The sequence below is a fragment of the Uloborus diversus genome, chromosome 7 (genome assembly GCF_026930045.1).
Source record: "Uloborus diversus isolate 005 chromosome 7, Udiv.v.3.1, whole genome shotgun sequence".
NCBI classification, from domain to species: Eukaryota; Metazoa; Arthropoda; class Arachnida; order Araneae; family Uloboridae; genus Uloborus; species Uloborus diversus.
The window spans coordinates 57,409,661-57,422,401 of record NC_072737.1 but is presented as its reverse complement, the minus strand read 5'-3'; the positions used below and the strand labels follow the sequence as shown (position 1 = coordinate 57,422,401).

The following is a 12,741-nucleotide window of genomic DNA, read 5'->3' as shown; positions in this document are numbered from 1 at the left end:
TTATTATTATCATTATTATTTATTTTTACGTTAGCAACAAAAAAGCACTGCCCAGAGCAGTCGGCAAATTTCAAAGGAGGCAAAAACCGCTATTCTCAATCCCATGAACCGAGCACGGACATTCTTTCACATCACCAGCAACCCTTTTATCGCCAAAGCGAATCGCGATCTGAATTTTGCAGCGCCAATTCTATCCGGCCACCGTGACGTCAGAGCGACGCGAAGAACCCGTATATAGGGAGTAGGGACGCCTGACGTCAGTTCCTTCAGTGCGGTACATGTAATGGGAAAATGGCCTCGCAAGATAAGGACGATGAGCAGGTCTGTGCTATCTTATTATTTTTATACTCGCCTATTGGATTATATTTCATCTATTCTGGGATTCCATGTGCTTTAATGCATTGTCTAATAGTAGCTTTCATTGCAAACTTGGAGATATATGCTCGCAATAATTTTTTTTCGCAAGAGGCCCATTTAACTTGGGGCCTCTCTGAACGATCGTGCCACCCAGCAGACTTTTAAATTCTAGTGGGCTGGGCGGGCGGAATTGAACGATTCCAACTAGAGGGGGTTTACACAGGGCTTTTAAACGATTGATATCAGTATGAAATTTTCTAATTACCAACATAGAAAATATTTGCTTTTTTAACATTCTGTCCGTTGCTGTGTTTGTTACCCATTTCCAAATATTTGCTGATACGAGCTTTTCAAAAATCGATATCTGTCGTTTCACTTCATTAAAGGTTTTTCTTTTCCTTTATCTTTAAAAAGTGTTTGAAAAAAACATTTTTTATAAGGTTTATGCAGCTGATTATGATTTGAAAACCGCCAAGTTTCTTTCCAAAAATCTTTTACTCTTTAAACTCCAGTAGCGTATATAATCAGTAGCGCGTATCAGTATAAATATTTAACGTTCCATATTTTCAAAATAAATAATTATCATTCATACTAAATTTTTTGCTCTACAAGTTTTTCTATACTACTACTATTCCCTTTTTATTCAATGTTATCAGTTTTAAAATCAAGATTTTTATTATTAAAGTTACATATTATATAATAGCTCATCAATAAAACAACCGATTTAGCTATTCAACTACATAACTGAATTTTAATGAAAACATATGAAAGTATTTAATTCAAAGTTCATTTATTTAAAACGTTCCCTTAGATTTTAGGTTTGTAAAATATTTTATTTATTAATGTCTCCGTTTTATTCATTTTCTTGGCCATTAAAAGTGAAAGAGAACATAATGAAAGATACTCTGATTACTCAAACCCTTAAGCTGTGCTTGAAACTAAAATATGTTATATACTGTTTGTTGAAAGGATATCTTAGTATTGCCCAGCTCATTGAAACAACTGCAATTTTATTTTGAAAAATTTAATGATTTTAAAGAACTAGTTCTAATCTACTCTATTTCTTTTCTGAATTTCTAACGTTGACTCCTTATTTTCTCTTAATTTTAGATCAGACATTTGTCACGTTAATTTTTAAAATTTGATTTGTTAGAAACACTCATATTTTAAATGCCATTCTATAATGATTAAAACATTTTTCAACTTTACCATTTTTACAATTCATTAACATGTACACTTATTATGCAAACCTGTCATGTCAACATTTTTTCAAAGAGGGGAGGGCGGAGGAGTGAAAGGGCTTATAATCATGCATATTATATTGAAGAGTCGCATAAACCACGCCCACATATATGAAAATAAATAGACTTCTTGAAGTCCGGGGGGGGGGGGGGGGACAAGTGTCCCCCTCCCTCCTGACCCCTGCAATGACAAGCCTGCAATTAGGTAAGGTAATTTAAAACATGAAGTAGGAGTTCATAGGTAATAGTTAACATTTCATAATTTTTGGCAAACAGTGGATGAGTTCTTAAATAACGAAGAAAAAGATTTTATCAACTGCTACTTAATTTAATTCGTACATGCCTGAAAAAAACCCCTGTGAATTGGATGTAAATGCAACATGGATTATGTATAACACCAGGAATTTACTGCTTTGTTTCCATCAAAAATGGATGACAGTTAACATTTTCAACTTCATCTGTCACTATAAAATTTAGAAAATTCTAAGTGCTGTGTGTTACTGATGAAAAATATAAGGACGTATGTTTTTCTGAAATTTCATCATAAAATGGATAACAATTATTTTCATTCATTTCAAATTTTTCCAATTTTTATCTGATATGATAAAAATTGGAAAAATTCAAGGTGCTGTGTGATAGTGATGAGAAAGAAAATGTAAAACATAATAAATAAATAATAAATAAATGGATAACAATTATTTTCATTCATTTTCAAATTTTTCCAATTTTTATCTGATATGATAAAAATTGGAAAAATTCAAGGTGCTGTGTGATAGTGATGAGAAAGAAAATGTTTTATTTGGAATAAGAAAGTGCTAAAAGTACATTAAAGGAATAAAGGACTGGTTTCTACTTGGATTAAGCTTTTGCAAATGTTTCAGATGGTGTTTTCATAATTTTTTGTCAAGCTTGAATTCTGTGACTTTCATCAGAGCCATTAAATAGATGCCTGGTTATCAGAAGTTTTGGAGAGAATTTAAAAGGAATACAGAGAAAAACACTATGAAAATGCAATCTAAATTAGGAATGCAGGTTACCTAAAAGTTGAGATAATTTCACGAGATATTGCATAAATGTAAAGGGAATATCATTATCTGTGGTGTGATAAGCATTTTTGACTGGAATACTCGACTTTAAGATTTAAAATTCATTGGTTTTATCCATGGTCACTCATTATCTATTGTTGGAGCAATCCCTTAACATGGCACGGTCATTCGTCATAATGCTGTTATTAGATCCGTGTAGCTTTCACGATGCTGTTGGGTTGTTTGCCTCAACTATGTTTTAAGCGTAAAATGCTAAACTGAATAATTTTACATTTCAAAGTTAAATTATTGTATAAAGAGCTGCGTGTTTTCCTTAGCTTACTATTTTATTTCTGAGTATTAAAAGCAATATTGAGTGATGCTGGAAAAATAAGTAGTTAATTTGTTGTTCAAGTGTACACTCTACTGAAAGAAGAATATGTCAGGGGTGCCCATCCTACCCAAAGAGCAATAGCATCCCCCCCCCCAGCTCTCCCCAAATACCATGAAGATTTCTCCAAGGAAAGAATTAAAACATTAAGACTCCTAAAAGTTTTAGTGATACAGTTTGCACCATGACCCCTCAGTGTGAGAAGGGGATAAGTATTTCATTTGAGGAACAGTATTGCTCGTCAAATTCTAATATTGAGGAGCAGTTATGCAACATTTGCTAAATTGCATTTGCAATAAAAAAATACACAAGTTTTAAAAAAATGTAAAATTTAATGTATGCATTTTAAAACTTTTGAACTAGAGACGTACCGAGTAGCACTTTGGCCGAGTACCGAGTACTCGGCATTTTAGTACTCGGCCGAGTACCGAGTTACCGAGTACTCGGCCTTTCACTACTCGGCCGAGTTCCAAGTACCAATTATGTTTTAAGAAGAACCACCGACACACATGTGATGAATTTTGAACTTATTGGAATGGTAGTATAAACCTCCTTGTCCATATAATAGTTTTTAAAACTAAATTCCTGCTGAAATTTAATTACGCATTATATATATACAATTTTGTTTGTGTCAAAAATTTTACAAAAAAATAATTTTTTAAATTAAAAATAAATAAATAAAAGGTACAGTGAAACCTGTGTAAGTTGACCACTTGCGGTGCAGTACTTTGGTGGTCAACTTAGACAGGTGGTCAACTTATAAAGGGGGTAATGATTTTTTTTTTTTTTTTTTTTTTTTGTCATTTCTTGCACCATGTATTCATTTTTTGACTAATTGACACTTATTCTTTCTTTTCAACTCACTTTCATTGTTTAGCATTACTTTGAAACAATAATTTAAAATGTTATTCAATTATTTTTAGAGATTATTTTCCCAGAATGACATATAATGTGTCATGCAAATTTAAAATTTCAGTAAATTGATCAAAAAAAAAAAGTCTTATTGTTTATAAAAAGTTACTCATTTGGTATTAATAGTTCCTAAAAATTCATAGCTAATCAAAAATTACAAATTTTTCGCTTTATTTTTTTCTCATATACATTTATAACCCCATGATGATCTACTCAAACTCAAAAGGAGGTTTAGTTATGCTGCTGTTTCATTTAGTTGGTAAAATGCTGATCTGACATCAAAAATATTCTTGGAAAGCTATAAAAAAATAATAATAAAAAAATAATAATTTGCTAAATAAAATTTTAAAAAGTAAACCAAGTGGTCAACTTACAAAGGGTTTTTTACAATACTCCAAACCAAATTTGGTGTTCATTTGTGGTCAAGATAGACAGGTGGTCAAGATAGAGAGGTGGTCAAGTTACAGAGGTTTTCCTTCATTATATAAGATAGGACTAATTCCGTTCCAGACAAAAGCGGTCAACATAGACAGGTGGTCAACTTACAAAGGTGGTCAACTTTACAGGTTTTACTATGATTAATCAAGTTGGAATTAAAACAAATAATAGTAAAATCCCTCTAATGCGGACACTAACAGGACAAATTTTTTTTCTGCAATATTGAGGTGTCCGCAGGACAGGGGTTTAATAATGTTATTTGCATTGGAACTGGGGAATTAAAAATTGTCCGCATAAGAGGGGTGTCCGTTAGGAGGGGTTTCACTGTATACCAATCAATTATAGTTCTAATCTGCCAAACATAAATAATTTTTAAAAGCAGATAAAACAAATGTGCAGGAACACTCCAGACACGTGTTTCTGCCCCCCCCCCCCCCCCCCCCCCGGTTACAAGGAACGTCTTTTTCAGTGCATAACATGTGAGCTAAAGAATGTAAAGACATTCAACAAAAAAATACGACTTTTGTCGGATGCCTTTAAATCTACGAGCCCCCATTTTGTGCATTGAAAAAGGAATTCCTTGTAATGCCAAAACACGTGTCTGCAGAGTTCCTGCACTGTACTTTTAAGGTTGTTTTATTTTTTAAGCAAAGTTATTTTTACATTTTTTATAACTAATTTTTGTTTGTAGCAAAAAACCATTTTTAATATAAAAATTCCATATTTTCTATACTTACATTTTTTGCGTAATTTTTAATAAATAAGTTTTATTAACTTTGGGGACATTAAAATAAAGATTTATTCCATTGAAGCATTACAAACTTCATTATTCTCAAAATTTAAATTTGACTTATAAATTTTAATTGTAAATGATTGCAGAATATAATGCTTGCTCTTTTTTTATAAATTTTAGTATCTGTTTTGGACAATATTCAATTTTTTGCAACTACTCGGTATTGGCCGAGTATCTGATCAGAATTTGGCCGAGTACCGAGTAGTTACCGAGTACTCGGTACGTCTCTATTTTGAACAATGACTTCAGTTACAAACTTTTATCATGTATATTTTACAAAATAGAACTGCTGTAAATGGGTGTTCTACAAATGCAAGAATAGTTAGGGTGAGAAAATTTCAAAAAATTGAATTTATGCCAGTTAAAAATTAAAACCATTCGCACCCTGTTTATTTATTAAAATAGTCACCAAAATCATTAAGTATACATGGCATCAACATCTAGTTTTGTCATTCACATTCAAATAATATTTAGTTTTTTTTTTGCATCACAAAATTTTTGTTACGATTTATGATATTGTTTTCCGTTCATGCATTTTGAACTGCAAACTGCGATGCAATACCACTTATTTCCTATGCAGGGCCGCCGAGAGCCAAGGCAGGCCCCTTGTCACTGGTCGCCAGGGCTCCCATCTTCTATAAAACGTTTTAATTTTATGCTACTTGGGCTCCAAGCCGGAGTTCTCAAGGGCCGAGCCCTTAGTTTTCTACTAGACTGACATGGCCTCTCAGCGGCCCTGGCTGGAGGCCCTATCCTCTTACGGTAGGCCTATGTAGCTTTGCATTGAACGGTTGCAAATGTAATATGTTTCATACTTAGAAAAACACAATCTAAAACAACAAAAAGATTTTTAAATTTTTACGATGTCTGTAATTGATTTTAGCTATGCTGATTTAAATTAACGAACCTTGAAGAAAAGTAAGAACCTAAAAATAATGGTGTGGCTAGCAGCACCCCTAGTTTATCCATCAGGAATTTCTGCAGTAGTCCCTTGTTTATGCTTGTCTAAGGCAATTAGAGAACGTTATATAAACTAAGCTCATGTATTACATTTGGTAATGAAGATAACTATTAGTATTTTGGTGAGGTCAGAAAGGAGACATGGCACTTACTGATAAAAAATACATTTCTACTCGATAAAAAGGACATTTTCTGAAAAGAATTTTGTTGTAGAAAAGGTGCTTTTACTACCATTATTATTATGCATACCAAGTCCTGTTTTTGAACAGTCATTTTAAAAAATAAGCCTTTTAAATGTTTAGTTTAATCCATTATGCTAGGAAACTGAGTAAATTCGGATTATATTCAAGTTATAAACAAAAATCTATTTATTTAAAATCAATACCTTGCAGCAACACAATTTTTGTTTGAAAATTAATCTTAGTTTCAAAAAAAGAGTAAATATTATGTTAAAAGTTTTAGCTGTAAAATATGTAAGTTTTATGAAGAATAAAATACACACAAATTTGCATATCAGAAACAAAGTTTTGTTATTAATGAAAATTCAATTTTTATTAATTTTTGTCACTGCTACATAACTAATTCTCATGCCATCCTAGTGGACAAGAGAAATAAGGGGATTATATTTAAATTCTAAGCTTAGGTGCAAATTTTTACTTCTTGAGAAAGAAGTTTTATCTTTTTTGTAATTAAATGCTTTAAATTTCAAAGGTGCATTCAGAAAAGGGGCAGAGTGCATCAAATGTTACCTTAAAATGGGCAGGGCTCTGTATCTTCCTGAAATTTTATGAGGGAAAATAATAATTATGCAAGTAAATGATTGCTTTCATAGTGTTTGTTTAGGTCGATTTCATAAAAAAGTGACAAAAGCTATGAGCTCTCTCATTATATTGTTTAAGAAAGTTTTGACTTATTATTTAGTAGGTGGAAGAGATATCTGAAATCATTTAGCAATCTTATCTCTTAAAACTTGCCATATGCTTGAAATAAACAGTGGGAAAGCTTGGGTTTGAGAAACTAAGTTTTTTTCTGCCATGATGTGTAAAAGCAAAAGCTAGAACAAAAGCTTTTATTCTTTTTTTTTTTATTATTATACACAAAAAACCCTGAATGAGCTATGTAATAAGATGGTAGTGTACAAAATTCAAGCTTAACTTGATGGGTGGGCTTGTTACCCATTTGAAATCTTTAAAATCCAAGATTTTAATCGATTTTTTTAACCTCAAGAAACTGTCTTGAAAATTTTAAATTTTACTAGTTTTATCTTTTTTATTACCAGTGCACCTTATCTTTTTGGTTTTCAATTTTGCTTCTGGGATCAGTAGACACTTTTAAGATGTCATACTGTTTTATTATTAGATGCTACTTTATCTAGGTTTTTCCCCCCCTAGGAAAACAACCCTGCAATCTTACAGCACAAGGGTTTAAGGTGGGTGTTAGAGAAGCATTGGCCAATGGGGTCTGTTGCTCTATGCTTATTTATTATGTGAAGTGGGAAAAACGGGACACTTAAAAATTAATAGTGCTTCAATCAATTCTTGTGAGAAAAAACTGAAGCATGCACATATAAATTAATGAAACAGAAGATTATATGTTTATGGAAATATTTATCAAATCAAAGAGTTGAAGTTTTAAAAGCAAATTGTAAACTGTATACTGTATGTCATTGTACATAATGTACTTTTAAAGAAAAGTGGGCAAGTTAAACAGCAGTGCCCTCCCCCCCCCCCAACAAACAGCACAAAATTCTCCCCAGAGCAAGAGCGCCCCCCCCCCTTAAAAGAGATCCTCCCTAAATATTTCACTGCTGCAGTCCTTGCCATGATCCCCCCTCGCTTAGTCGGGTCTTCTCAAGTAAAACTGTGATTTTAAGATACCAGCTCTATACAGGACTTAATTTGCATAGGAGCCCATGAGAGCTAAGCTCCTGCACTTGTTTTCAATTTTATGTAAATTTTAACATTTTAGACAACATTTAGACACTTTACACTTGAGAAAAAGTTGTGGGAACTATAGGGCTCCAGCACTTTTTGTTAGAAATTAAATCCTAGCTGTGTGCATAAAAAGTAGTTTATTTAAAAAGCTGATTTAATTTGTTTTGAACTAAAAAGATTTTTGTCGAAAAAGTCTAATTTAAATTTAAAAAGAATTTTTTGTTCATCTATAATTTTTATTTTTATCTCTTGAAAGGGAAAATTTGTTTTTTTCCCCCATATTCCCCCTTCTCCCCCTTTTTTTTCTCTCATGTGTTTAGCATGAACTAAGGCCCCTACTTATAGAAGCTCTAGCATGAACCACTGCCATGGACTAAAATTCATGTGCATTTGCATCAAAATGGGTTTCATTTCATTATAAAAGTTTTACAATAAAGTAATAGCATTTAAAATATGTTTTTATACATTTAAAAGTATTAGTTTTTGACAACAGTTAAATTCATAAATGTAAATTAAGTAAAACTGACGTTTTTAGTTCCCCCCCCCCCAAAAAAAACCATTCAATTTAAATAAATTCATGACACCCAGGTATTTGTCATGCTTGCTCTGACGGTTGGAAAAATACATCTTTTCACTCATTGATTTAGAAATTATTTAGATCTGGAATTTTTATTCTTTTCCTCTGCGTTATCTGATGTACAAAGTTTAATCTCTTTATGACTGCTGTGCAGCTTTTGTATGGCTAGGGGAATTTTTTCTTGATACCTTTGTCTTATGGTAAAAGTACAGAATAATGGCACTTATATAGACAGTCTAGAAAGAAACTCATGCTAATTAGTATGTGCTAAATGTTTGCAATCTTCTCCTATGAAGAAAATAATTATCAAATACATACTTAGTTGAAATTTTGTTTTGAAAAAAATTTCATTTCTGAGGTTTTTTTTTTTTTTTTTTTTTTAATTGTCTTCTTTCAAAAAAATATTTTTAAATTTTCCCTTTTAGTTTTAATTGATAACTATTACGTAACTTTCAAGAGGTTTTAAAATTTTAAAGACATGATATTTTAGGATAAATAAATATATAAGGATTCTCTTTTTTTAAACCGTTAATTGTTCCTAACGTAAGGATTTTAAAAGCGTTTGATCATCTTGAAAACTTCTTTCATATCAACAACAGATGATATGATTACACCTTACGATTTTTTGCTCCTCAGATAACTTTTTGTCTATTTGATACAGTAGTAGATAAGTGTATTTGCTTTCTTTGACGTGAGAAAAAAACGAGATGTAAATAAATATGAACGTGTTTGAAAAATGATAAGGGAAGGTTGAATTATTACTCTCCAACATTGTTTTTGTTTTATTTGAAAAGTCGAGAAGACAGATTAATGGCTGTTAAACCGCGGAAAAAGTTTTCTTTTCTTAAAAAAACAGTTGTCAACAAATAACTAATAAAATTTCTTGTTAACAAGTGTGTGCATCGAAGTCCATTTCAAAATCGGATCAGGAAACCAGGTGCTCGGCAGCGTATTTGCTGTGGAATGTAGGCCAATTGATTTTTTTTCTTTCCCGTTCGAAAGCGATTAGAGACGTAATTCTCAGACGCGCCACTTTTCCTACGATGGACACATTTTTTTAAACTTTTATTTATTCTTGGAGGCCTGTTATGTTTAATCCCGTAATTAGTTGCGTAATGTTTCAGATTTTGTAATAATGGAGCAATCTGGGTTGTTAAGTTTTTGACTTAATGCGTTTATTATTATATTTTGTCTTTGTACAGAAACTTTTTTTGAAAACTGAACTGAGCTTCAATAATATTACTTACAACCGACAAATCCTTATATCGGTTCACATGTGGCATGATAGGGAAAGAACACCGGCGCGAAGGGGGGGGGGGGTAAGGAGTGCATATTTTATAAATTTGTTAAATTCGAAATTTCGTTTGGCTGTTTGAGAATTTTCTCCTTTCCAAAAATGTTAGTTCGGGGCAAGGGCGCTCATAGGAAAAATTTTAAGGGGGGGGGGGCTCAAATATATGGGCGCCCTTGGTTCGGGGTGCCCCTGGGTCGACCTCCCAGAGCTCTTGATTTTAACAATTCACCAAATGTGGAAACTGAATGAACAAGCCTCTAAACCAGTAGCGACATACACTTCGGTGCGCCTCCCCCCCCCCACGCACAAGATTTATAAGTGCACCCCATCAGTTTTTTTTTTTTTTTTTAATTTTAACGAAGTGTTATTTTTCAGAGCGTACGCCCTCGTGCCTCTGGTGCCCCCCCCCCCCCCATCCATCGCACCGCGGGGGTTTCTGTTGTTGCTATGTACGCCACTGATGAAAATCATAGTGATGAAATGCTTTAAAAACTTGTCTTTTAACTGTTTCTCAAATTTTCTTAAAATGTTCTCAAACGTTCTAGTTTTACCTTTTTATAAAGCGGTGGAAATAAACTTTCGTCATCCTTGAGTTCCAAGAACTATAGGAAATAACGAAACTATTGTTACTATTTTTTTCTTTTGTTTTATTTCAAAGCACATGTGACTCGCACATGAATTGTTCTGCTTTAAATTTTGGTTTGTAAGACAAAAAAAAAAAAAAAATTAATTCAATTTATGAAAAGAAGTTTAAAAAATGTTATGCAAAGATTATGATTACCACCTGTTTCAGAAGGTGCGTCTGTTTTGATTTTTTTTTTCTCTACTCAAAGCACGTGTGATGATTCAACCCTTTGCCTTCCTGCGTAGGAAGTCTATGTAGTATTCGTTTGTACCGCAAGGTTGTCGACCTTATTCTTCAGTTGATATTCAGGTGTGCCGTGTCAAACAAAGAATTTGCGCTAGTAATTTAAAAGATACATTTTCATTTTGTCTAGTCTTTAGCAGGCCCGTCATTCAGGGTGTCGGGGATGCATCCCCCTTCTAACCGGCTTTGTAAATATTAATGCATCTATAGATCTATACATAGTATAAAATGAAGCCTCTAAAAAGCGTCTGTGTGTTTGAACTCGCAAAACTCGAGAACTACCCGGCCGATTTCGATGAAATATTCAGTTTGTTCCTTAAAGTCCAGAAAAGGTTTGCAGACCATTTCGAAAACGATTCGATGAATAGTTCTTTTTTTTTATTCCAACTTAAGCCAAATTTTCACAAATTCCTGAATATGGGGGTGAAAAATTACTTGCATATATTAATATTATATATCGTTGGATAGTGCAGAGTTTTCCGCGTTCTACGCAATTTGTTTCAATGATCTAACTTAACTACGGCTGGAGTTGTTTACATTTTTGTCTCGAATTTTGCTGAAATTTAGGCAATACTTTCTTTATTAAATTTATCAATAAAAAGTGAAGGAATTGTCCCACAGTTTTCTTTTTGACACCATTAGAAAGAGCTGCTTTTTTTACTCCTGATCTAACTTGACCTAAGGTCAAAAGTTTGACCCTCTGTCTCCATTAGGAAAAAAGTTGCAAGCGAATTAAATGAAGTTCAAAAATCTGTTCTCTATTCAAGTTTTTAACCATTTTATTTTGCGTTTTCACGGTAACGCTTTTTGAATCCGTTGTTTATTTCCATCTTTCTCATTTTCAATCCTTAAACTTATTTTATTTTGTGTTTCCATGGTTACGCTTTTTAAATCCATCTTTCTCATTTTAATTTCTTAAAAGTATTTTAATATCTGTTGTCATTGTTTGGAGAGGAAATTTTGCATGATGGGTTTTTTCTTTCTTTTATTTATGCCTGCTTGTTGAATATACGTCACTTACTTGACACAATTTTTATTTTCAAAGTAGAACAGGCAAAGCCGGGCAACGCAGCTAGTTTACGTATAAGTGAGTGTAGTTTTTGTCGTTTTTTGATAAAATTTGCATTGAGTGTACATTTTTGCACCTCCCTCCCCCCCCCTCCAGAAAAATTTTAAATGACAGGAGTAGTCTTTTGAAGCATTGATTTTTATGGCACAATATTTTAGATTTTATTTAGATGTAAATTGTGAATGGTCTTAAAATTGTTTGACCGTAGAAACTGGTAAACGCTTTATTTATGCTTTTGGGAACTTAGCATAGATAGTTACCTGAAATTTATTGTTTATATAATCATTATAGAACTTATTTTCTGTGAATAAATGAATTAGGATCTAAATAATTCATGGAAATGGTTTTTATTTATTTTTATCATGCTTATTTCGTGTTGGAGTTATTGTATTACGTTGAATTCGTACCGTGTGTAAATTGACCTGCAATTGTTATTATGAAAGTCAATTCATAGTGTAATGGGGCTTTTTCTGATCTAGTTTTAAAATTAACATAATCTTCGATGTAATATTTTACTATTTCAATTCTTTCATGTCATATTAAAATTAAAAATACGTAGATTAATGTGTAATATCCAGTACGGACATCACAAATTGCCGTACTTGCTTTGTAATTAATTTTCCGCCGCTGCAATTCAACGCTGTTTAGTTCTAGGTTGAAAAAAATTTTGTTCTTTAAAATCACCTTGGGCGGATTTACCATGTCGCGATTGACCCCCACAACATAGGGGACCCCGCAGGGACATCAAAAAATTACATGAAAATATTTTACTTCGTTCTGTTCGGCTGCGAGGGCCCCGAAAATGCATTGCGACGGGACCCCATAACCACTAAATTCGCCACTAAAAATCCCTATGCCATTTTTCTTCATTAAAAAAATAAG

General features: G+C 32.7%; 1 protein-coding gene across 1 annotated transcript in view; it reads left to right on the top strand.

Annotated features, from left to right (window-relative positions):
* Positions 1 to 244: 244 nt before the first annotated feature.
* Positions 245 to 12,741, top strand: part of LOC129225702 (sodium/potassium-transporting ATPase subunit alpha-like) — a 156,142-nt gene continuing 143,645 nt past the window's right edge. The window contains exon 1 of the mRNA XM_054860179.1: positions 245 to 321. Coding sequence (XP_054716154.1) covers positions 292 to 321 — 30 coding nt within the window. The 5' untranslated portion in view covers positions 245 to 291. The remainder of the gene's footprint in view (positions 322 to 12,741) is intronic.